The sequence below is a fragment of the Neopsephotus bourkii genome, unplaced genomic scaffold (assembly GCF_033783945.1).
Source record: "Neopsephotus bourkii isolate Nb327-2 ecotype Australia unplaced genomic scaffold, CSIRO-AGI_Nbou_v1 NB_245, whole genome shotgun sequence".
NCBI classification, from domain to species: Eukaryota; Metazoa; Chordata; class Aves; order Psittaciformes; family Psittacidae; genus Neopsephotus; species Neopsephotus bourkii.
In genome coordinates this window covers 943,646-970,780 of record NW_026900755.1, presented here as the reverse complement: position 1 = coordinate 970,780, position 27,135 = coordinate 943,646, and the positions used below count along the sequence as shown (strand labels likewise).

At 38.7% G+C, this 27,135-nt stretch overlaps 1 protein-coding gene across 1 annotated transcript in view; it reads left to right on the top strand.

The window, feature by feature from the left end:
- Positions 1-27,135, top strand: part of PEPD (peptidase D) — a 141,773-nt gene that overhangs the window by 49,406 nt on the left and 65,232 nt on the right. The window contains 1 exon segment of the mRNA XM_061345964.1: positions 26,667-26,735. Within this exon segment, the coding sequence (XP_061201948.1) occupies positions 26,667-26,735 (69 nt within the window).

Here is a 27,135-nt window from a genome sequence, read left to right as displayed (position 1 = left end):
ATTTTAAAGAACCAGTAAGATACATGATATGTAAAGCCTCCACAAGTTTATCTGGTAGTGTAAGCTACAGTTGCCATCACCTATCAGTTGCCGTCACTTATCACTTAGTACAATCCTCTTGTAAATTGTCATATCTGTCAGGTGTATTGGACTGGAGTTTTGCTCCTTCTTATTTTCAAATGGACCTACTATGTCCCCTTGCCCAGCACTGAATGCCAGAGGTGGGCAGGCATTCTAATGTCTCTGGTGAGCAGATGATTTGTAAAAATTGGGTGAAGTTGTTTGGGTGCAAAGTGTAGCTAAACATTGCAAATAAGGATTAGGTGAAGTTTAGATGTTAGATATGATTTATTAATAGCATCATACCTGTCAAATCTCTAGATTTGCTCTCTAATGGAAGGTTTGACACTGGGTGTAATACATTAGGTTTGGGTCAACTCTCCTAAAAGAGTACTTTTTTCTTTATTGTGTGTTTGAAGAAAAATGATAGCATGTCTTTGACTACTGTGTTATTTGGGTTGGAAATGGCAACACCATTCAGGAATTGTCTTCCCGGTCCTGCAAGATTTGGGGAGATTCCAGAGATGTTTGTGTTGAGGGAGGAGTCATCTGGTTTTCACCAGAAATCCTGTCTTTGTGCGAAGGAAGTTGGTACCATATAACAAGAAACCGTTTAATTGAGGAGGGTGTAAGCCAATGCTGTTTCTATTGCAGCTGCAAATCAGAGAGGCTTGTGTCCATAAGACCTTCCTAGGAGGTTTAGAACTAGTTTGGGTCAGGTGAGCTTGTTAGTTATTTGGGGCCGGTGGGGCAAGGAGATCCCTGTTATTTGAAAGAGTTCCTGAATGGATGTTGTAAGTTCTTCCTGGTAGTTCTCTGTATTGCGTTGTGCTCAATTTTCATACTGATTCTAGCACTTGGAGTAAGTGTAGTGATTTTAACACCTGTGATAGGCCCTTGGAGCTAGATTTGCCATCTTTAGGAAGACTGCTAAACTGCTGCTGTCTAGGTCCCTAGTGCAGTTTAGAATAAGCATTGGAAATGCATCCATTCTTGTGTTTCAGCCCATCAGTCTGCATTAGCCTCTGATTTGCACTGTTGGTGTTTGGTCTTTCTGCCCTGCTCTTCAGCCAGGTCAGGTGCTGAGCAACAGCCTCAGCTCTGCGAAAAAGAAGCAGGAGTTGCAGAATTGATATGTGCTGTGTCAGCAGGACCCTCTGAACAGGGTGCAGCTTATTCGCGCATGAGTTTGGGGACTTGCAGATTTTGTGACCTGCCTACAGAGCACCTGTTGTGGTCATTTGTTTGGACTGTGCATTAAGAAAGGAATGATGAAGACCTCCCAGGAATTAGAGAAGGTGTGATAGGTAGACTTGGTTAAAAAATGTGCCTACATCTTCCTGAGCCAGATGGAGTCCTGCTTCCTCAGCTTCCCTTCCCAAAAAATTCCGTCTTCTGCAGCTGTCTGAATCTGGTTCAGACTTCGTCATCATAAATTGAGTGTTACAAACTTTACCCTTAAGGTAGTAGGTTTACGTATCCTGTATGACAAATTACTACATTATGCTCCAAGAATAGTTCAAGTATTCAGAAAAGTACTGAGGGCAGATTAAGCTCCATATTGGGACCCCAGCCTCCTTATAACCTACGCCTTTACTGCAGTTCTGCTTACTCAGTGGTGTTGAACTGAAGCTCAAACTTCAGATACCCAATTTGAAACTGAAAGAAAGATTATGACGCATTGGTGATTATGTTGGCATTCTGTGTCACTGAATAGTGCTTGTTTTTTATGTGCTATGTGGGTGGCTGTGTATTTGCTAAGAAGCATAACTGAAGATGAAAGTTTAATTATTTCTTCAAGGCAAATCCTCTCTCCCACAGACTTTAACTTGCACAAGAAAAATGAAAATTCATAAGGAGTGTAAAAATTGGCTAAAATTAAAACCCATTTATTTTTACCCTATTTATTCTTCTGAATAATAAAATTTCCCCATGGGTTTTTGGAACATATGTAGAATAATTACACTGTAGAAGTAGTGCTTTAGTTCAGCTTCTAGAGCTAGGGCAAACATTGTGATTATGCTGCAAGCTGAAGTCTAGGTTTTATAGAAAATCTCATTCAAGGCTCTGTTGTCATCAAGTGCAAAAAACTGTGACCCATGGATTGGTCCCTGTGGGAGCAATTATTCTTTGCAGAGATTTTTTTTTTCCAGTATGGAAAATTATAAATATCTGAAAAAAAATTTAACCCTCAGTATCTCTAAAAGAATGTTTCCATACCTGCTGGCAAGAATATAAATTTTTAGGTTGCATTTGCAAGCATTTATATTTAAGCCAGGATTTTTATAAAATCTTGTCTTCATAAGCAACTCAAAGGTAACAGTGTTGTCTTTTAGTTATAGTCTGTATGCATTGGTGAAGACAAAACAGAGTCTGAAACTGCCTGATGCTGCTAATGCACTGCTGTGCCCAAGCTGCTCCTGGCTGGATTCTCGCACATTGGGTGCAGTGTGAATTGATGATTAAAACCTCTTGTCTACTGGTGGCAGAGGGGGGAAGAATGTCGAGTAAGTGTGGGTTGCTTAGGAACACGGGTTAGCATCTAATTTTCAGTGTGCGCATGAGTGAAGTGTTTTGGTGAGCAAGAGCAGTATGTTCATCTTCCAGCCATGGGTCTGTGGAAAGTAGTGGGTAGCAGGAGCTGATGCTTGCCTTCAGGGGAATCAGCTGCCTTTTGAAGAGGTGCGACGTGTTCATTTTCACTTCCTTAATTCTGATGTGTGTTTAAGTCTTAGCAGTCAAAGCATGTGCATCATTCCTAGTAGAAATTAAAATAATATTTTTCCATTACTTAAAATAAGAGATCCAAATCTAGCAGATTCTCTGCCCCCATCCTTCTCTATTTTCTTATGTATCGTTTTTGGTGCTGAGTACACGTTGCTCATTAACTGTGATAAAACTGTGAGAAAATGGATAGAACTTTCATTATATGTCCAAAGGCTTTTGCAAAGTGATAGTAGTTGTGACATGCAAAGAGGGATGTTATGCTACCTGTCTCTGAAGTTGAAGTCTAAGATGGGCAGAAGCACCTTTCTCGCATCCAAACACTGCAGAGAGGCATAAAGACAAATTGATCCCAAATCTACCAACCCCAGGACAGGAAGAGTCACCTTCGTTTCTACTTAATTTATATATTTTTTTTTTGTCTAGTGATTTGTATTTATCACATTGTTTATTACTTTTCTATATTTAAAATATTGATGATACTCAAAATAGTCTCAGTCAACATTAAGAGAAGAGTGTCTGGTTTTGAGAAAGCAAAAGAGGACTGTGCAAGTAAAAATGAGTAAGTTTTTTTCTGTTGGGCTTATGCTGAATGATGCAGGTCCATTTGTATGGGTAGACACAAGTGATGTATTTTAGCTGTTGTGTAGAATTCCAATGAAATTTGATAATTTTTTTTGAGGAAAGTTATGTTAAGATTTGGTTCAGTTATACTTCAGTTAACATGACTGTATGAAGAAGTAATTATAAAAGATTTTGTGAGGCCTTTCAGCAGTTCAGAACTTTATTCCAGAATATGGTGATAAACATTAAAAGTTTATTGCGAAATAATATGTGAAAATGCACTGCCCTGAGGTTATGTACCATGTTACAGAACTCAGGTGAGATGGCCAGACCTTACATGGAGTTCTGTAACCCACTGCACATTATCCCACTTTCATCTCTACAGGCACCCTGTCTGTATCCACATCTGAGGGCGTGATCCTTCTGCGTAATTTTGACGTAATTTTGCTGTTTGCCAGGTGTGTTCATTTCTTCATGGTCCAGTCTATGCGTTTTATCTTGCTTCACTTTCCCCTCCTGTTTGATGAGGTGATGCAGAGAGAGAGTAGTTTTATTCCATTAACCCCTTAACTGCTGCTTGCTTTCTTTCAAGACAGCTTGGAAAAAATCAATGGGTGTAAGTATGTGTAGGCAGAGACTGTTCAAATATTTTACTTTAGAATGTGAGACAAAGGGTGCCTTTTACAGCATCACACCAGGTTTCTTGGCCATGGTTGGTGGGGCTGGTTGGGGAGCATGTAGGGACCAGTGAGACCAAGCTCATGTATGAGGTCCTGCTCCTGTGCTCTGAAGCGCTCCACACCATCTTCATCTTGACAGTCTGATGGTGGCCTCACATTGATCCTCAACATCTGAATGGAGTGTGAAGCTAGGTTGCTGGTGGAGACATGCCAGTTGTAGTTATATGCACTGTTGGTACTAGAACAAGAGGCATGGGGCCTCTCAAAGCTGGCAGAGATGAAAACTTGGCTTAAAGTATTTGCTTTTATCTAGAAATTCTGAGTGACGGATTGAGTGCTGTTGCCTGCTGAGGGAGTGGAAAAATGGTAGTGGATTGTGTGAGCAGTGCCCTCCAGCAACACTGGGAAGCTGTGGCTTGATCTTTCCTGGTATTTCATAGATTAAAACCCCCATAAAATAAAACTTTCCATGCCATCTTTCATAAAGCAGGAGAAATTCAGAAGCTGATAGGGATGACCAAGAAGTGTGTATCTTTTTATGTAGATTTCCCAGCTGGAAGATAGCTGTTAGAGTGGCAACAGTAGTTTTAAATCCTTTTTTTTCTGGTGTTTTTTTTTTGGTCGGGGGGAGGGAGCAAGCATTGTTTACTTTATATTTCATTGTATAGGCAATTACACCTGGGCATGCTGGTCTATACCAATAGACCGTGAGCTCCATTTTCTTCAACTCTGAATCACTCCTTGCTGGTTTTACATATGCTTTTCTCTTTTCCAGCCTGTGTTTTGAATCTATGAATCATTTATCATCGTAATTTTTTTTTTTTTTAGAACTGGAAGCAGGTGAAAATTCATTTGGGTGATGAAAAGGGATCTGGGAAAACATGTGTATCAGCTGCCATGATAGGTAGTTTGCTTGTAGACATTGCCGGTGGCCTTGAGATCAAACAGCAGAGAAACAGCTTCCCAGTAAGAGCCCAGGAAATGCTAATTAGGTAATGAGTAGTGTCTTTCTTTTGATTTACGGCATGGCTGTACAATCAATCTGTAAAGCTTTGAAGAGAAAAAAAAAGAAAAGCCTCTAAGGCAACAGGAAGGGCCATACCATTAGTTGTTACTGTGTGCTTGTCTTCTCATTCCAGAAGTGTGTGCTGAAAATGGCTGATAGTGTGTAAAAATCTCAACTATTGGCCAATTCCTTTGTAGCTTCAAGCTGAGATATGGTTCACATCATGCTGCTTCTTGGAGAATATTCAGTTTCATCTTAGCTATAGGTTATGTGTAAAGAGTTGTAGTTGGAGGAATTTGACAAGAGGTGCATGTGTGATGTAACTTCCAGCCCTTGTATATCAAATTCTTGCTCTGATCTCTTTTTCCTTCATCTTCAGTATGTGTCTTTCATTAAAGAATTGGATGGTGGTATCTTGCAGAATCTTTGAGAACCGCATGCAGCAGTATTTTTTTACTCAAGTAAATCACTATAGTTCAGAAAATTTACTCAGGAATATTGCTCTGGAATTTGGATTTAGAAATGCAGTTTTAATTGTCAAGTCATTATTTGGTTGAGACTGCTCGATTGTTAATTTGTTTGAAGTTGATACTTGAGTTAAAAGACTAATAGCTGCCTCAGTGCATTGCTCAGTTTTAAATCTAATCTGTTTCAGAGTTTGGGTGTACTGCAACTGTGGATGTAGCTTGTCATTTTTATAGGCAGGGGCACAGTACTACTGTTTGGGGACCTAGGGTTTTACTGTTCACATGCACAGGCTTTTTCTGGTACTTTAGTAAATCTTGGACATAATGAAGAGCTGATCTTAAAGTTTTAATGTGTTTATTATAGCAGTTGTTTCCACTACTCAGAATAATTTATCTACTATTAAAATCCAGAAAACTGTCTTCATCATCTGAAAAATGAATTGTTCGGAAGTGCAAGTTTAACTCTTATGTTGTATGCACAGAGTGGTGTCAATGTCATTGTCCCTGTATTAACATGCACATACTGTCAGAGGTTTCTAATACATGTGACAGACTCTTCTTATGTGACTTTTTTTAACATGGATTTGAGGGATTTTATTGAAAAGTGACTGCTAACTTGCGTAAGTGATCTTCATTTCCAAAACCAGTAATTTGCGAACTAAGGTAAGGTTTTCATTCATAGCAACAATCTATCTAGCATTATTTCATCTTCATATTTTCAATTAATCAAATACACTTTAGACATAATAAAATAGTTTTTTATTAAAATAGTTCACGTAGGAATATTAATTTTAATGTAAATGGTGGGATAGGAATGAATGAAAATGTTTCCCCATCCCAATACTAGAAAGCTGCTACCTCAATAGCAAGCTAATATTTTCTGGTCTCTCAGTTCTTAATGTTTCCCCAGTCTGGCTCCTGCTTTACTCTGTAATGATTTAGACTGCCAACAGTCAGCAGACAATTGTTTTGTTGTTGTGGTTTTGGTTTTCTTTCCCTCTCTTCCCCCCCAGTGTTTTCTTGCCTGCACCCATTTGTTATTTCAGTATCAGGAATGTTTGAAACTCAGAGTGTAAACTGTGAAATATTTGGTGTGCTGTCTTTTACATAGTTAATAGATGTACTGTTACACTTTGGATCCCCAAAGTATAAATCATATTATGTAGCCTATTATGCTTTACATAGGAGAAACAAAATATGAAATATTTTGCAATGCAGAAAGTGCATGTGAATCAAACTTTTGTTGTTCCTAAGGGATACAATTTTGACAATTTTACGAGGTTGTAGAGTGAGTTGTAACATGGCTTTGATAAAAGTAATGTTCACACAGCATACTGCTACCAAAAATACTTTTTTAAAGCCACTAGTCTTGCTGACTTGTACTGTTGTAATGAAGTATCTGTTAAACTCCCTAGAAGTATTCCTCTCAGAGATATAAACCCTGTATGGTAGCACTGGTTGGAGTGTTGGCGTGGTTTAAGCCCAGCCTGTAACTCAGAACCACACAGCCACTTGCTCACTCCCCCTTTTTCTTCCCTCCTTCCCACTACCAGAGGGATGGGGAGGAGAATCAAAAGGATATAACTCCCACAGGCTGAGATAAGAACAGTCCAGTAACTAAGGTATAACACAAACCACTACTGCTACCACCAATAATAATAATGATAAGGGGAATAACAAGGGGAGAGAATACAAAATTAAGGGGGAAAAAAAAATCCAAAATCCAAACAAAACCAAACCCAAAACAACCAAACAAAACCCCACAAACAAATGAAAAAGACCCAACACAATAAATACAAAGGCCACACAATACAATTGCTCACCACCCGCCTAGCGATACCCAGCCCGACCTGAGCTGCCATCTGGCCCTTCCAGGTAACTCCCCCCAGTTTATATACTGGGCATGGTGTGCTGTGGTATGGAATGCCCCTTTTGCCAGTTTGGGTCAGGTGTCCTGTCTCTGCTTCCTTCCGGCTTCTTGTGCCCCTCCTGCCTGGCAGAGCATGATACTCAGAAAGTCCTTGGATGGAATAAACATTACTCAGCAACAACTAAAAACATCAGTGTGTTATCAGTGTTGTTCTCAGACTGAAGTTGAAAACACAGCATTGCACCAGCTACTAAGAAGGAGAAAAAGAGCAACAAAAGCTTTCAATCTGTGCTGAAGAACATGTTTTAAAGAATAACAATGACAATACTAAAAAGCTGTTAAGAACTGGGGAGGGGCACTTGTAAAAAAAAAACAAAACGTATTTTTTAATGCAAAAAAATCAGCAAAAACAGTTGGTCTTGTAACTTGCATGCTGTCTCTTGTTGTGAAAGAATGGTTCGATGTGATTATCTGAAGAATAGGATTGTTGATAGGAATGGCATTTCATTGAACAAATATTTCAAAATGTCTTGTAAGATATTCCTGTAAAAATACATGTCAAATCCTATTGCACACTAATGTACGTTGCTCAAAATTCAAAATGCGACTTTTCACGTGCATCTTGCTGCTTCTTTTCTGTATGAGAAGAGGTACCCAGGAAATTCTGTACCAACCACAACTGTTTTTCCAGTTGACCCATAGTTTGAAGCAGAGAGCAGAACCTTGATGAGTCTCCCGTACACACGTATCGATGAAGAATCATGGCCTGAAACTGTGGCTCCTCTTGCTTTCCAGGCATAACAGCATCAGTTCAAATTTCCAGCTTCATTTTTAACATCTCTGTTTTCATATGGCATTTCTTTGCTTGCTTAAGAATACTCATCTGGCAGCCATTTCTGAAATATCTATGGAAGCATGCTATTTCAAAATAACCAGCCTGATAACTGGTATTTATTATTTTCAATTTTAGTTTTTACTTTTCTTTCCTTCTCCTTTTTTATTTCCTTCTTCTTCCCTCCCTCTTCATTTGTATCTTCTCAGTCTTCTTCAGCCTCTCTTACAGCACATGCAATATACTAAAACAAGGAGAGGTGTCTCACAGTATTGGTCCCAGTCTTTGGGATATTTTTCACAGAAATGTTGTAGACCATAGGGTATAGTGGAGCAAAGAAGATAGTTCAGAAAATAAGGGTGAAAGGAGTTTGATAAATAAATTATCTATGAAAAAATAATGGGGAAAAGAGTTTGGCAAAAGAATGATCTGTAAAGTAGAGAAGCTGAAAAAGAAATAGTTGCACATGAGCATCCTTAGTAAACAGATTATGTATTCGCCTAAATGTATGATTTTCTCTGAGGCTAAAGTTTTCCATTGTAACGGTACGAGTGCAACAAAGAACCACTAAGCATGCCAGTGTGACAATGCATAGCCTATACATCCTGTGGTATGAAAATATTTGCTTTTTAATACTGTTAACATAGGTAATTCATTAATGGGGGTTGAGGAACTTGCCTTGCACAACAGTTTTCCTGTGAGAACAGAATAGAAAACTAGAATGATAATAAATGGTCATTTAATAACAGAAGTCAAGAAGATCGTGAGCTGAGACACTGCCAACTCGACCAGCTGGGACAAGAATGAGCGTATCCAGGGGCTAAGGTTTGGACCGGAAGTTAAAAACATGTTTCTGTACTGACCTCTGCCAGGAGGTGCTATACAAGTCTCTTTGTCCATCTTATGTCTTTCCTTTTGTTATTTCTCTTCTCTGTGGAGACAGAGCAGAAGCTCTGATTCCTTGTATGATACCTACAACAGCAAGCAGCCAACTTCAGCTGCATCTCTTGCTCCCCTGTGATCATACTCAAATATGCCCCAAAAGCCACCAGTAAGGCCCACTTCCCTTTCAAACACAGGATACAGCTCCTGCAGTTATGCTCCTTTGGTATATGAAAGTTGAATTCCAGTTTTCTGTTAAGCTAATCAGATTTGCTTTTATTACAAGTGTTTTGTTGTTCTTAGTCATTAAGAGGTGAAATAAAACCAACAGAAACAACTCAGGGAATTACTGATTAAAGGAGCAGTAGACTTGTTTTTAAAGATTCTTAACACCGTTAGTGAATATAAGGAGAGCAAAATGAAACTGCTGGTGAATGACGGATTAGGAACATGAGCCTGCATAGCCTCTAAATTGCAGATCACCCTAGTGTGGTAATTGTTGTGATTACTGAAAGCAGCTGGAATAAATAGGTGAAACTTACTTTATTCTCCCCCAGAAGCCTGGAGCATTTGTAAAGGAGTTTTACAAGAGTATGCAGAAAACTCACTCAAGAGAAACATGATAAAATGCATTCTAAAAATAACAGTATAAATTAAAAAATGACACTTGTGGGTGAACTTTGTACATTTTGTGATCAAGAGGATGAAAATTTGGATGATGGTACACTTGGAAAATAGGACTTGTAGCAATTTAAGAGCTTGTATAGCATTATTATTTTGTAGGAAAGTAAAGGAAATAGTTTGGAGAACTGCAGTTTGTTTCCATAATGTGTGCGCTTTAACAAAGATGTCTGTTTTCAGTTGCAATTACCATAAATTCAAAAAGAGAAATAAAAAAGATCTGTGTTTTTCCCACAGTCACCACAGTTGTTAAATGTTATCCTTAAGACTCTCATTTTCTATTTTTTCTAATGAAGACTGATAGGAATAATTACATTCACTTGCTTAAGGAAGCCTGGAGGATCTGTGCTCTCTCAGAGGCAGGCTTGGGCTGAGCTGAGTGCTTGCAAGCTCACCTGGTGTACAAGAAGGTGCAAGTGAAATAGATTCATCTGTTTTTGTTATCCAAGCTAACAGGGAATTGAAAGTAAGGGTAGAGAGTGAAAAATGAATTGGATTCCTTTCAGCTTAGATTATCAATGGAGCTGCTGCTAACATAAGGAAAGACCTTGGTTTCAGTTTTGAAAAGTGCTGTAGTCCCACTTCCATAGTGCCTTTTCAGTAGAATTTAAGCTTTTAAAGTTTGGATTTTTAAAGACAACTGTATCTTTTCAGGTAAGTATGAATCAGTGATTTAGTACTTTGGGGAAGTGGGCTTTGGGGAGGTGGGCTTAAATTTCCAAGATATTTAGGTGCTTTCTGAGATGACCTTCTATCTTCTCAGATAGCCTGGATTGAAAAGCATTACTAATAATCCAGAGGGGGCATAAAAAAATGCTCCTGTTGACAAGGAATGGCAGAAGTTTGTGCAATCGCCTTGGTATCCTCTTCCCTAGTAGCATGTTGAAGAAATCAGTGAGCAGCAGCTGGTAGGTTGACCACGCAGGTGAGAGTGACTTGGTGAAATGGAACATGTGGCAACTCAGAGGCAAAGGCAGGTCGTAAGAAAGAACCAGTCCTGCCTCTTGTCCTGAGCAGGATTCTGGTGCTAAGAGAATGCTGCATGAAGTGGTTTCTCTTGCTGTTTGTAGAGGTAATTACAACGGTTTGTTTGGTTCTGGGTTGTGGGGTTTTTTTTGACATGGAAGGTGGCAAACATGTCAAAGAAAAAATATGAAAGGAAAAGTTAAATGCTATCAAGATCACTGCGCACATTGTTAAACCTGCAAAGGTTTGCTTAGATTCCTTTCTTAATGTGAATAATACTGATGTCCTACCTTTGGCTTATGAAAGCTCGGTATTTACCCCTGATGTTTTATCTGTCATAAAACTTGCGAATCTGACCAATTAAAAATTATTTCTATTTGATTAGTCCGTTTTAAGTACAGATAGCATAAACCCAAAGAATGATTTGATAGCAAAGGGGAGAAGCAGAAAATATTATTTAAACACTAGTGATGTCTCTAGCAAAGCCGCTGTATTTTGTCTTTTTCTATAGTGATTTTCTGATTAGTTCTGCGTCAAACAATCTCCTTTACCTCATTCATTCTTGTAGAGCTCTGCTCAAGTACCTATATTAAGTAATTTTAATTTATTATAAGCCATATACATTTTGCTGTTTAGCAAAGTGCTTGTCACTTTGCTGTAAACCATCTCATGTGATGTGACCTAACCAATTCTGACAGCAGAGAGAGTTCAGCCACAATGTCGAGTTTTAAAGTTATTTACAGCGCTTGGAGGTTTGTCTGCGTACAGTATCCACTTAATCCGGCCTTAATCTAGGGAGCTGTCTTCTGGCCCTGCCACTCTGTCTAATGGGTGTTAATAATAGCTGTTCTAGTCACCCTGTCTTCTGACTGAAAATCTATCTGGAGCTGTTGCATCTCATGAGGCAGATCAAAATTGACATTTTTTTATTGATGTAACTGGTTGCTGCTGCGTACTTGGGGACAAATAAAAGTAACTGAACTCAGAAATGAAGGGAAAAATAATTTGTTTGCTGGAATTGTAAGCCAACTGATGTATGTATTTAAGTAAGCAGTCCTCTAAAGGAGGAGTTAAAAATAGAGTTAAAAATATACTTGAAAAATGAAGAATTAAAATTAGCGTTAAAGCTATCAGTTGCTTTACTATATCGCATTTATGTTCTTGAATATAAAAATGATCTAATTATTAACTTCATTAAATTAATCCATGATGTAGACAGATCTCATTTAACACTTCCATTTGGTTTTCAGTGGAGTAGCATTAAAAGTGAGAAACTGTGCAACATTTCATGAGAAAATGGTCCTTGTTTCACAAGAAAGTGAATGATCTTTGTTTGTTGTTACTGTTTCATAACTATTCTAATATCAATATGTGTATGCAATATCGAAGATTTAAAATGTGGCTTAAATTTTAGCAGATCATCTGGCCTGGTTTAGACTTGGGGCAGGAAGAAAGAGAACCACCAGTGGGTGAAGACTGGGGTTATGGGGCACGTCAAATTGAATTCCTGCTGAGGAAAGCTTATTTGTAAACTGTGACAGTGTTGATAATGATGTTCCAGTAGTGGAGGACAAGTATTTAATTAATAAGAGTTAATGTGGTATTGTGAAGGACATTTTATTAAAGAAGCCTGAATTTAATTTCTTCCTTTAGACTGCAATTAGTTGGTAAAGTTATCTCTGTGGCTGTAATGTACTTAGCCTTCAGTATTGTATGTGACTTATTATCACACAACATTCTGATTACTTACATACAATATTAATAAGGTACACATTGAATGGATTAAAACTTGGCTAACTGACAAAAGTAGGTGTCAGGAATGAGTCATCTTCTAATGCTTGTTCTTTTTTCACAAGTGGGTTACAAAAGAGTTGATATTCAACCTGATGGTGTTTGGTTTCTCATAACCATGCCAAGTGCAAGGTCCTACACCTGGGTCGGAGCAATCCCAGGCACAGCTACAGGGTGGGCAGAGAAGAGATTCAGAGCAGCCCTGCGGAGAAGGACTTGGGGGTGCTGGTCGATGAGAAAATGAACATGAGCCGGCTTCAGTGTGCGCTTGCAGCCCAGAAAGCCGACTGTATCCTGGGCTGCATCAAAAGGAGCATGACCAGCAGGTCGAAGGAGGTGATCCTGCCCCTCTACTCTAGTCTCGTGGGACCTCACCTGGAGTACTGTGTGCAGTTCTGGTGTCCTCAACATAAAAAGGACATGGAACTGTTGAACAAGTCCAGAGGAGGGCCACGAGAATGATCAGGGGACTGGAGCACCTCCTGTATGAAGATCGGCTGAGAAAGTTGGGGCTGTTCAGCCTGGAGAAGAGAAGGCTGTGTGGGGACCTCCTAGCAGCCTTCCAGTATCTGAAGGGGGCCTATAGGGATGCTGGGGAGGGACTCTTCATTAGGGACTGTAGTGGTAGGACAAGGGGTAAAGGGTTCAAACTGAAACAGGGGAAGTTTAGATTGGATGTAAGGAGGAAATTCTTTCCTGTTAGGGTGGTGAGGCACTGGAATAGGTTGCCCAGGGAGGTTGTGAATGCTCCATCCCTGGTGGTGTTCAAGGCCAGGTTGGACGAGGCCTTGGGTGATATGGTTTAGTGTGAGGTGTCCCTGCCCATGGCAGGGGGGTTGGAACTTGATGATCTTAAGGTCCTTTCCAACCCTAACTATTCTATGATTCCGTAAGTAATTTTTAGATCACAGTAAGTCATATAGTTGTAGACCTTTGGGGTTGGTAGGTCAACAAGATGGTGGGGAAGGTTGAACAGTAAGATCTGGATCGTTTGATCAGCTGAACTTGATAATGTAAGATTTTTTTGACATAGCCAAGATAGAGGTCATAATTGTAAGAGGAAAGAATTGAGATGAAAGCTGAAGAATACTGGATTTGTCATCTGGAAATAATTTAGACATGAGAATTTGTAAACAAGTGAACATACCTTCTGTGTAGGGAAACTCAAAACCAGCTAATGAGATATTTATCTATGCATCAGAACAAAGGTTTAAATAGCTCAGGAGGAATGAATATAGCCCAAAGTAATGTTTTTAAAATATCTATCGTAATTTTGTGTCTGATGTCTGAGTAGAAAGTCACAATTAATGTCTTCTAATGTCGGCTCAATTTTGAGAGTGATGGCAGGGAATACTTTCTCCTTGAGAAATGAATGCCTACATATTCAGTTACCCAAGAACAGTAATTTTGGGAAATACAGTCAATCTTTTAAAGCATATACAGGTACATGGGGGCTACTTGGGTGCTTAAACAGAAAGTCCCCACATGTTTAGTAGCTGTGTGGTGAAGCCTGACAAACTTGAATAGGAACCAAAATAGATAGGTAAAATATAAACCATAAACAAGGGAAATGGTGAATTTTACCTGTTTGCAAAATCAGCACTTCTTAAACGGAAAACCAGCATATTTGGTAAAGACTTTTCTAAGTAAGGACTCAGGCAAGTTAAGTGTACAAACACATGTGCCTGAGAAATCAGTGGTTGATGTTTACTAGACTTTACCCTGAATTCATAGAAGTCACAGGCCCTCAACTGCTTCCTGATGTGCTCTTCAAGAGCATGTCCTGGTCTTGGTCCTCTGTCTTGGGGCATGAGCCCGATCTTTTTGCCTTCTGTTTGCAGAGATCTGACAAATCTATGGTGGAAGTGGCTGCTCCAGTAGGCTGTTCATAGGGTTTCAGCACTGATGGCATCTGATACTTGCTTTGTCAGTGAGGAATGGCAAATAAAGCCTGTATTTCTGTTTATATCTTGTAAGTTTACTGAAACCAGCCAAAGAGGTTTACCTGTTCTGTGTGTAGTCACCTCCAGAGGGAGATGAAAGGTCTAATAGGCTACTGAAAAGGTGCCAGCTAAATCAAGAAGTATTTAAAATGCTTTTTATATTCCCAGCAGAATTCTCACATCCCCCAGATTCTCTCATTCTCACTAGATTCTCTCAGCATACATCCTGGACTATCTGTTGGAGCTGCTCACATTCCTAGATTTTCAGGCAAGAAGTAAGTGTTGAGAATTTCTATGAATTGATCCACTGCTGCTTGGATGTGGCATTAGACTTTGGGACATGCTTTAAGACACTGGGACTATGTACATCTTTTCCCACTGTCTTTAGGGATGTGATTGCTTGTTCATCTGCATCAGGAGGAAGTGCAGAACACCTTGTGGAGCTAGTCTGGGAGCTGTTGTCCTGCAAGTCCTGCCTCTATATGTTTTCCTGGTTGCTATTGTCTTCCTGCAGGGACAAGGAGCTGTGTTTGGTGGGTAACAAATCCTCCATATGGAAAGAACAGATGATGTGACTTCTGTATAAGAGCGTGACTGTGCTTCCTGAGAGGTGTGGCTTTGTTACATAGTTTTACATATTGACATGAGCAGTTTCAAGCACTATGTATGCATGCAGCATCATGACAAAACTTACTTAATTTTTTGACAGATCTAAAGATTATATACTGTTGGTCCACTACTGGAATTATTGTTCTCTTTGCTGCTAGTGGAGACTCAGCAATGCCAGGAGTGGAATAACTGAAACATCCTCAGAGTTTTGGGCATGCAGTGGAATTTTAGGCTCATTTATACTTGTTTGATGTTATCTTTCTAATCCATATGGTTTTAATTCTTTCTAACAAGAGCAGTAGATCTGGAGAAACTGATGAGCACTGAGCTGGGCAATTTTCTGTGTGTCATTTATGAGCAGGAAAGTGGATTTGTTAGGCCTTGCATGACAGCTTGGATTGTTGAAAGCTCTGTTGAGGGTGTACTTTCCCTTCAGTTTCACCTGAATCATGGTATGTACTCTGCTGCGTGGACTAGAACTGCGATCAGCGTTATGGATTTCTTCTTGAGACTGCAAGAGCCCCAGAGCTGTAGTAATCATCTCTGCTCAGCACATTTCATTTTGTTCCCCATGTCTTGCACTGGTATTTGTTTTGAAAGCTGCATATTGGGTTCTTAGGAATTGAAGTTAGTATGTTTATAAAGCTTTGCTGTCGTGAGTTCAGTTTGCAAAATTCACCCTGCATGAGCAGAAATCCACTCATGTTGGAGTTTCCAGGGCAGCGTGCAGCGGAATGTAGCTTCTTCTGTCTGTTGAAAATGCTTTCTGGTTCTGTTGTATTGGATTGACTTGAATTTAGCTTTCTGGTCTGTTGGGACAGAAGATTGTTGGATACTCAACAGATTAATCTGTGGACACTTTTAGCCATATAGTGTTAAAGTGTTGATACACGTTTTCTTTGCTCAGAGTCTTTTTCAAAGACTTATAAGCCCTCTCTAGATTTTTATGACAGATAGTTCATAGCCCCAAGAGTAGATCCTTGGGCTCATCTGTCTCAGGGTTGGCTCTCAAAAGAGTAATTCCACTGGATTGAAGAGGCAAGTGTTTGAAATTCAGGAGACTATAAAATTGATTCTTCCATAAAGAAGTAATTTGTGGTAAATGGTGTAGTCCTCTGGGCAGCCATTCACTCATTTTATATGACCAGGACCCTTGAAACATGGTCAGAAAGATTAGAGAAGGACATCTCTTCTCTGTTATTTATCTGCACAAGCCAGGAAAACTTCCCTTCTTTTGACAGTACAGTATATGGAAGCAGACCCAGCCAAACATACCATCACACTCTGGGCTTCTGTGGCAAGGAAAATGCAGTTTTGAGAAAAGTTTAGATAGTATTCTGAAGTTAACTAAATGATTCCGAAATACTTAACCGGGCTTTCTGTACTTAGCTGCATTTCTTTACTGTGGAAGCAGTAATGCACTGCATTGTTCCAGAAGGCATGTGGGAGATACAGGCATGGTTGCAGGGCTCTGTCTCTTGGGAAGTAAGCATGAACTCCTGCAAAAAAGTATTCCCCCCCTGAGAAAATGTTAGTCAACTGTCCATTTCCATATTGCTCTGGTGGCACTATATTCTCTCAGGATGAAAGCAGGTAGGCAGCTGGCATTTCTGTGCTATGTCCTTGCTTTAGTAGAAAATCTTTGTAAACAGAAGAAGAAATCACAGCACTTACTGGCCAAAGTGCCATTGTAAAACAAAGGCAGTTACTATAGTTAGCATTTAAATAAATAAGTAAATTAAAGTGAAAGTAAGACAAGCTGTCAATATATATCTGTTTAGCTTCTATCATAACGTTATTTCTTATATTCGCCTTATTACTGTTCTTCCGCAGCAGTTGTAACAGCTAACATGTTTTGTCTTCTCAAGTATTACTGTGCATGCAGTCCTTAAATATGTTTGTCCTTGGCTTCATACTTACAGACACCAAGACAGTAAAAGCAGTAACCTGGTAGGAAGGGCAGGTGATGTGAGGACATAGTCTCATTTATCTGCTTGTCGCTTATGCTGGCACTATGATACTCTTGACATGGTGGAACAGCAATTGGGTGCTATGTGTACTGAATATAAGAGATTTGGATTTTTTTATTATTATTTTTTTATTATTATTCCAGGTAATCTATTAAAAAGTAAGGAGTGTTCTCAATAAGCTTTGATAAAGCACATTGCAGCATCAGCATTTGTTCTTGATGTCTGTTAAGTATGAATACTTAAATATTCAAAATGACCTTTCTATATATACTCTCTTGATGAGATACAGTTCCTCTATTTCTCATAATAAGATGTTGTTATTTAATCAAAATATAAATGGGTAATGTGTACTCTATAAGGCGGGAAAATAAATTTCCTGCCCCCAGGAGATTGCCTATATGCAGGAATAGACAGAAAGGGAAATAGAAGAGAGGATTTATGTAAATCAAACTGTGCAGCAATTTAAGTCTTGTGGGGATATTTCATAGAATCATAGAACCATAGAATAGTTAGGATTGGAAAGCACCTTAAGATCATCAAGTTCCAAACCACCTGCCATGGCCAGGGACACCTAACCCAAGGCTCTGTCCAACCCAGCCTTGAACACTGCCATTTCAGTATCTGTGCGTTCAGTGACTTCATCATACACACCTGTGATGTGAGAGCATCTTAACCATTAGTGTGTTTTAAATGCTACATATTTTTAGAGAAAACTTGAAATAAGCCAAAATATCAGCAATTTCACTAATATATATACAAATAAGAGATACCAGCTTATGAAAATTGTATTTTATGTATATGAGTCAGTGGAAATAACGTAATACAGCTTTTTGAATATTTGTAAAGTACAATTCAATGGGTAAGTCAATTAGGTTTCTCCTATAAGCTTTTTAGTTTCTTCATATCAAATTCAGATCACTGAAAGCAGCGAAACCCTAAGACCGAGTTTATCGTGTTGCACAACTGCTTGAAATATGCAGAGTTTAGAAACATGTTTAATAACTCACATTTTAGGTTGTATCAGAAAAGTAGTAAAATGCAATTTTAAAGGTTGGATTTCTTCAGGATATTGAGTGTTCATAACCAACTATCTGTATTTTTTGTGATTCAGAAAGAAATAATTTGTTCCATACTTGTATTAAAAACTGACTTAGCCATAGTAAAGAACAGTTAAACTTCCATCATTTCATAATGAAAATTGTTGGCTACTGTAGTAACTAAAGCATCTCTTGGCTCATGCTTTTCCTAAGATTGTGAAGGGAAGAAGTAGGAAAACTGGTACATATGTCACCTTGTATTTTTTTCTTAACTCTATCAGGATTTTTATTAGGCTTGTATTTTCAGTTGGAGAAACTTGAAGACATGCAAGTATAATAATAAGGGTAAAGCATTTCTCTTTATTACGGTCAGTTACTGCTAATCTCCCTTTAGAGTTTTAACAGGGATTTATAGGGATTCATTTATGTTTTAGGTTTGGAGATAATTAAGTACCTTTCTGCTGCAAAGAAGAAATCGAGAGAGAATTGGCTCAAAGCTAAAACAAGATTCCCATACTAGTGCATATATTAAACTTCCTTTTATTTGGTTGTCACCCCAATAGGAATGATTAGTGGGTTGTAAAGAAAGAAAATGTATTGCATTACATCTATTAAAGCATGTTTTATATGTAACAGTAATTAAAATATAATTGAAATCATGAGTTCTTCTAATTATTGGCTTTACATAATACTTAGTTAAAGAGTGAGCATCTATAAATGTGTCCTTTTTACACATCTAGAAATGGTTTGCTGGCAGCATTTTAATTAAAGATGGATTAGTTAAAATGCAGTTTAATCATTCTGTCATCAAAGGATTTAGACCTCGTTAATTAGCTGTTGATAAATAGGTTTAAACTACAAAAAATTAATTTAAAATATGCCAGTTGAGATCTAGAATTATTGGAGTTGGGAATGGAGCAGTGAATCTAAGAAAAATTCATGCCAGCTCTCTCTGTAATATTAGATTAAGTATGAAATTTTGGCCAGCACAGAACTTAGTTCTGCCTTGTTAGTAATGGACATGACTCAAATGGACTTTAGAATGGGTGAGGAAATAAAATGGAAACCCCTCTTAATGGTCGTTGCTTTCTAGTGTGGCAGTGGGAATGTTTTTTGCATTCGCATGTTTGGTGAAGATTGAAAAGTCGTTTAAAAATCCTTCTGCTGTAGAAAGTAGATGAAAATAAATCCTGGATTCAAGGTTTTACAGCTACCACTTGGCTGTATGGGAACACTGCACAAGAAGATGGTGCTGCTGTGTTAACTACCTAAATACAGATCTGGGGTTACAGACTGACAGGCAGGCCAGGAGCACGAAGAAGGTAATGGTAGCACAGTGCAGAAGGACAAGTTCCCACCTTAAACCACGTGCTTTACAGCTGTGTTCAGTACTGAACCACCCTGCTGGAGACTGACTCCTGTACTTGCTGTTGCTACAGGCTCCAGAATTGAGCTCAGGCTCTGCTGCCTCTTTCAGCTGCAGGGATGGTTATGCAAATCAGTTCAATTTCATTGCTTGCAATGGTCTGATCATAGACCATTGCAATGACCTAATTGCAGTGATTAATGATCTAATCATAGCTGCAGTCTCAGTGATGGCAATCTCTTGTACTGTTTATGCGTTTTCTGTCAGTTACTTGATGATGGTTCTTTAACTCCCTGGAGCTCTGATGCAGTCCTTTGGGTAGCCCTTGCTTGTGTTCTTTGTAACAGCCCCTTGGCAAACTTAGCAGATCCGGAAGAGGCGTATTCCTCTGCTGACAGATCAGGTTGAGCTTCTGCATACGAAAACAAATGGAGAGAGGTAGACCTTAACTTGCAGGTTTGTACTATGAATATCTTAATGAGCTTAATTGCTATGAAACAATGAAGGATTTCAGTAGTTCCGTAGTCATAATATTTGAATCCATAAATTGACTGGTTTTTACATAAATGAGTCAATTCTGACAAATGATAGGTGAACAGAGTTAGAAGAGTTTCAGGAAAATAATGACTTGACTTCCATACTTGAGGACTTTCTTAGAAGGCTTCTGGAATGTTAATTTAAAGATTGGCTTATTGGAAAGGTGTATTTAGAGAGTACTCTGGCAGCTGTCCTGTATCTAGGGTGCCTGTTCAGTTGTCTTGCCAAGCTTCTGGAAAATCATCAACAGTAAAGTAAAAATCATCAGCAGTAAAGTCTGTTATAGACTTACAGAATCGTTTGCACTTGAATGTTGGTAATGAAATGGGTTAGCTGAACTTCTGTGAAATGAATTCTCAGAGTGAGGTAGAGAGATGTCGCAGCAGCCTAGAATTAGATGAAGGGCACATCAAGTGAGAGCGGGTATATGCAATTCTTTAAACTGCATCTGCTAAAACTCTTGCCCTTTCCACATACTGGGGAAAAAAATGGATGTAAACTCGAACAGCGCTGTTAGAAAAATCTTAACATCAGTCTTGTCTGGGAGGAAGAAAAGGAGGTAATTCCACAGGCATTCTTAAACTGCTGCAGTACTGTAGAGTCATTTTTGCCCCTACCAAAAAATTATTCAAAAATCGGGGGGTTGAAAAATGATGGTGGAAAGCTTGTTTCACATGGAGTGGTTAACTGTGGCAATAAAAGGACAAATTAATCAACAGAAAGAAAGTATGTCTGTCTGTGTGTGTGTGTGTGTGTGAGAGAGAGAGAGAAGAAAGCAACTCCAGGTTCTCTAAATTGACCAGTCCATGTAGTTCAGCAAAAAAGATGAAGTATCAGCTAATGTCATATAATCTCCTCAGTTATTCTTTATATAAGACAGATAATTTATAATTCCCAATTATGCAATTAAAATGCTAATTACCCCTCACCTAAACTCTCTTCTTGAGCTAAGATTATCAGTTACCTTGAATCATTGCAAATCATATATGACAAATGTGGCAGTGCTGAGTTTTGTATTATTTATGGACTTTCTGTTTAATGGGTGACTGGTTTCCAGGTAGCATTAGTGGTTGGTGAAATGGTTTGCTTTGGAATGGCATTCCTCCCGATCTGTGTCATTTTACATTCTTAAAATGTGTCTGCATTTTGAGGTAATCTTGCCATCTGTTCCTGCCCAGAGCTCTGGATACATCCATTTTAGTACAGAGAACTAGCACATTTAAAAACACCAACCAGTCTCACAAAAGTGAGACCACTCACTTCTATGCTGCTTCTGCACAGCTTTTCTTTATTTCATAATAGATGTTCTACATGTAACTACATTAATGTATTACCAGTTTCATGTGTCATACCTGCTTGATGAAGTTACAGTTCTTCTATCCCTGCTGTACTCAAAATAACATTTTTATCTTCTGTGGACCTATTATTATCTTGAGTTTGCTGCATATAAAGAAAAATAACTTGGTTACTAAGAAAACACGCAGACACACACACACATAAGAGAACAGATCAACATTTTTTAGAAAAATAACACATTTTTTGCTTGTGCATGATACAAATTAGGAGAATTTTAAATAGAGGTGCTTCAAAGTATAGCTGCGTTCAGTGTCTCTGGTTGATAGTAAGCTTCAACAGATCTACTCCATGATTGTGCAAAATAACTCAGCTGATGGTTTGAATTGTAACATTTTCATTACAAGTCGTGTACAAGGGTTTAAGAACTCATTGTGCAGAAGTGGTTTTGTTTCCTGTTGTTCTTGGAGCAATAAATTCTGTTCTAAACAATTTCTGGTCATGTAAACCACTTAAATAATAACACTGCTTTCTTAGATCTCTAACTACGTTGTCTCCAAGGTGTAGAAGAATCCTTTGCTAATTTGTTCATAGTTCCAGTTTTCTTCTGATGCAAGTTTGTAATCCACCATTTGTTCCTTAATAGTAAACTGGATTATTTCTCCTGCTCTTCTCCACACCCCTTCTTTAATCTTTTCCAATGAAGTACTGACTTTTTTTTTGTTGTTAAACCTCAGACATGTTTTGCAATATTGCAGTGTTGTTTGTGAACTAAATGAAAATAGGATTAGATAAACTAAGCCTTAAAGCATCAAGTTGTCCATGGAAAATAGATTACATTACCAAAGTAAATTGGTTAACGAAGAAAAATGCTCTATATTTAAAAACCTCACAGTGTCTAGTGCAGAATTAAATGAAACACTGCTCGTATTTCAACTGATAGACTGTTACTGACACCTCTTCTTTCCTTTGTGCACAGTTCTCCCAGCATAGTTTGATGCTAAGTATAAATACTTTAGATATCACGTACAAATTATATTTACTGTGGCTTAAATATTTTACGTTATTTGGGCCTTACAGCTTTCTCATGTGAAAATATTTATGTGACTAAATGATCAAAACAGTGGCTTTCCATCCTGGTGTAGAGAGATCATCTTTTAAAAATCTGGCCTTTTGTGAATTCTTTATAAAAACACTGGGTTCAACCTATCTCATGGCTATGCTTGATACTTACACTGTACAAAAACATAAGGGCACATTCGAGTTGTAATTGGAAAGTAATTCAGTGCACAGATAACTAATAGATATTCCCCTACATCTTCCAACTGTACTCACTGAAAACAAAAAACAAAAAAAGCAACTCAGAAAAAAAAAACAACCCAGAACACCAGATCTACAGAAAATTCTCCAAGTTCTATACAGAACTACCTTAAGCTGCTGTGGCTTCCAGTTTATAGTTCAAAACCACCTGTTTGCATTTCAAGGCAAATCTCAAGGGCTGTGTTCAAAGAATTGCTGTTTTTGAAGCGTGTAAGAGTTTCTTTTTATTAGGAGGCAACTTTCTCAGAAGTACACTGAGGATATTATTGTGGATCTGAAACATCCTCAAAACAGTTAGTTATCCAGTGTGATTTTTTTAATATAAATGTATTTTAAGTTATCAGTATTTAAATGTGATCACCTTAGTGAGATATTGACGCATGAGTGTCCCTGACTCTTATGTACTGGCAAGATGTGCTCCTGACAGCAGATCTCTGATACACAGTCTAAAAGTCTAGTTCCTGAACTACCAGTATCCAGCAGGTGTTCTTGACATGGCTCTAATATCTGGAATAACAAACAGGATTATTCGGTGGTTTTGGTCCTTCTCCATTGGAAATCTTGGAATGAGTAATTGTTCCTCTTTTGCAAAGCAATGTGCACACCTTGTTCTGCAGCACTTTGCTTTAGTTACTATGGATGTGGGACTTGGTTAGAGGTAGAAGTTGCCACTGAGGAGCGTCAGTGTTACAGGAACTTGGCTTTTGAATTTCTGTCAGATGTTCTTGCCACTTTTTGTTCCTTCTCTGTCTTTCTCTGTACTTGCTGTGTTTTCTGTAATTACAGTTTTTACCTGTTTTCTAAGATGCAAGCCAAAATATTGAATTGGATTTTATACAGAAGTTGAACCTTTTTGATCTAAAAGTCTCAGTTTTGGAAGTGAACAGCTGAGAAATACAAAATGTGGTTTTCTCATAAATATTTGTTACAACTCAAGAAGAACTGATGACAGGAATTCAAATTAGAGATTGCTTGTTTACCTCTTTTGGTAAATAAAAGTCGCACTCTGGTAAGCATGTGTGGATATGTTGTAGTCTAGTCCTGAGGAAGATCTGAAAATAACCAAAAAGTGTGATGGAAATCATTACAGATAGTTCTGTCCCTTCTGCTTTTAAGTGCCCTTACTCCTTAAATCCACTTAAGTTAGGAAAATGTTGACTTTATTTAATTCAGTTAACGTTTGTAGCACAGATCTGATTGTAGTTGCAGCGTGCATTAGATAACAATTGGAAGACCAAAGGTGATCATAAAACGTGCAAACATTGTCAGAGTGCTTCTTATAATTTGTCAGAAAGTTTATCCATAGCAGGTTTTACTTTAATGGCTTTTCAGGCTGTGTTGAAATTGAGGTTTTTAAGCATTCTGGAGTTTTGTTTGAATGTACATAATACTCCACAAGATTCCAAAAATAGCAAGTATATACTTTTTCTGTTGCTTCTAATGATGAAGAAAGCAGAGTTTTCTTCTCTCTCAAGTCTGTACTTGAGATAGTCAAGACTCAGTAGAGTGGTGAGGATAACTTGAATTGTTGGTTGGTAATTTTAAAAACCTCACTGCTTTTTTCCATTAACTTAAAAAATTCCCAACAATCTTCATGTTTTCAGTCAATTAAAGAAGCTCATGATTTTTTGCACAATGAAAAAGTAGCAAACCCAGGATTTACCTCTGTGGTAAAAAAAAGTTAGTTTCTAAAGCAATGCAGAACCCGTGTCAGCTCCAATAGCATTGTATGTGTTTAAAAGATAACACCTGACTTGCAGGTACTGCAGCGCCATGGGGCAGAGGTCAAAGGTCATGAGGTTGCGAAGTCAAATGGTAATAGGTCGAAGGGATTAAAGATCACATTTTTGTTATAGGTCAAATGTCAAGGGGGTCAAAGATTTCATAGGTCACAGGATCAAAGGAGCAAACTCTTTGGCTCTTCTGCCATATGACCTGCTTTTTGCCATTACTTGGTTTTGGGGCAATACAGAATTACCTCATAAAACCACAGCATTTTGAGCAGAAAAGAGATCTTGAAAACTGCATCCCCCCAGTAAGCCTCTAAATTTATATTTTCTTTTTTCCTTTTGTGATTATTTTCTATGTTTTGTTTTGTCTCTCTTTAAATACTGTCATTTTGTATAATTTTAAAATCTGGTTTGGATTTACAGGCATGTAATGTCTTTAATATCCTTCAAAGTGTTTGAATTGTGTTCTGTGGATCGCTGCTGTAGAAGGACAAAATCACAACATCTCTATTCTTCTGAATAGCAGCATTATCACTCTGTGTTAATGAAATTATTTCAGTATTACAAGTAATGAGTTTTTGAAATTCAGTATTAAAGGGAATTGGATTGTAGTTAGAGCATATTTCAAAAAGAATAAAAGGATCCATGACATGTGCTCAGCTCTTAAAGCACCTAATCCTGTATTAATTGTTCTTTGGGCACATCTGCCCGCATATGAAGGGGACTTTGACAGTGAATATAAAAATTTTTTAATGCTTTTAAAGCCGAACAGCTCCTCCAGCAGGATGGCAGTGCAAAAGGAGTACTGTTGGAGAGCATGGGGCTCAGTCTTATGTTACCACATTATTTTCTTGCTGTTGGGATTGAGTCTGCAGTAATTTTTTTCCCCCATATGTCCTAGGTTCAGCTATAGCAGTCATTTTTCTGTTTCTTAGTAGCTGGTGTGGTGCTGTGGTTTTGACTTTCAGCCTGGGAACAGCGCTGATAACACCAATGGTTTTAGTTGTTGCTCAGTAATGTTTAGTCTGACCAAGGACTTTCTGAGTCTCATGCTCTGACAGGGAGAAGGGGAAGTTGGGACGAAGCAGAGACAGGACACCTGATCCAAAGTGACCAAAGGGGTTATTCCTTTATTAGGGGTTATTTCTATACTGGGCATATACACGTCATGCCCAGTATAGAAACTGGGAGCAGTTACCTGGAAGGGCTAGATCACTGCTCGGGTTGGGCTGGGTATTGGTTGGCAGATGGTGAGCGGTTTTATTCTCTCCCCTTGTTATTTCCCTTATCATTGTTATTATTGGTGGTAGCAGCAGTGGTTTGTGTTACACCTTAGTTACTGGACTGTTCTTATCTCAGCCTGTGGGAGTTATGTTCTTTCAGTTCTCCTCCCCATCCCTCCAGTAGCAGGGGAGGAAGAAGGGGGTGAGTGAGCGAGCAGCTGCATGGTTCTGAGTTACCGGCTGGGCTTGAACCATGACACCGTGTTTTGGCAGGGGAGATCACAGAGGTATTAAGGTACCACAGTCTGAAATTGAATAGTTTTATGTTTTTTCTGTGTCTGTTTTGCTACAGACAAGAAAACATAAGACCATCCATTCCAGGGTGGACCATGGTGCTAGCAGAGAGTGCCTGGCTTGACTTAATGGGAGAGCGCTGCTGGCTTGTCTGGAGAAGAGGGTGTACAGCATAGTCAGATGTAGTTCAGGCTTCAGGGATATTTGTTTCAGCTTTCAGCAGCAGCTGTCAGTGAGGTGGTAAAAATGAGAAAGCTTCTGCTGAATTAGTTTTGAAGAAGAGCTTTTCCCTGTCTGGTGCGCTCCTTCCCTATTCACTTTTGCTAATTTGCGCACTGTAGACTGAAGGCAGGAGGGTTGAAAATAAGGATCATGGGTGTGATTTTATACCTGAAAATGCTGCAGTGGTTTTCTCAACCTCATTTCAGAGAGTTTGGCCAGCTTCAGCATTTACCTGTTACCCTTCCTTTCAGTCTGTGGCCAGATGAACTACCTTTTGCCAGCAATGCTTTGCCTTTCTATGTTGTGTTGTTAAGGAAAGCAATTTTCCATTTGAAGTTAGCAAGCTGCACTTGACCTGCTCTTCTCTGCTGCAGAGTTGCTTAATGGGTTTTCTGAAAATTGCATGGTGCTCTGCAGGACTGCTGAGCTGTGGATGTGGGTGAACCTGAGTCTTCAGATGACCAGAAATAGGCAGAGAGCCTCATCGAGGAGCCAGGGATTTGCACCAACACAGCTGTACTCAAGAAAGACTTAGCTTTGATCCCTGTCCTATGGGAGTTTTGAATATATTACTAATTACCACCTTTCTTTCTTTGCAGCCTATTCCAACACTACTGCTATGCTCGAGGTGGCATGCGCCACACTTCTTACACTTGCATCTGTGGCAGGTAAGAGGATTTTTTACACTGAGTTGTTGTGGTCTTTATGGTCAGGTTTCCACTGGATATTTGTAATATTCCTTTGAGGCCTGTGATTTGTTCACAAGTGCCACCACAGTGAGTTTTGAACTGTTTCCTCTGGAAAATCCGAAGAAAGGTGTTTTAACGAAATAACGCAGTTACAGATTCTGCCATACTCAAGAGATTTCTCAATGACTGCTATTGCCAAGGTCATGTTTATGCTTATGTCTGTGCTGCAGTTGCCTTTTTTATTAAATAGTGTTACGGAGAAGGGCTTTAGAACTGTTTTCTGTTGCTCAAAAATACTCCCTTTGAAATATACCGTAAATATTTAATATCTTTCTCAAAATTCGTTGCCTTATAGGTGAGCATGCGATTAAACTAATCT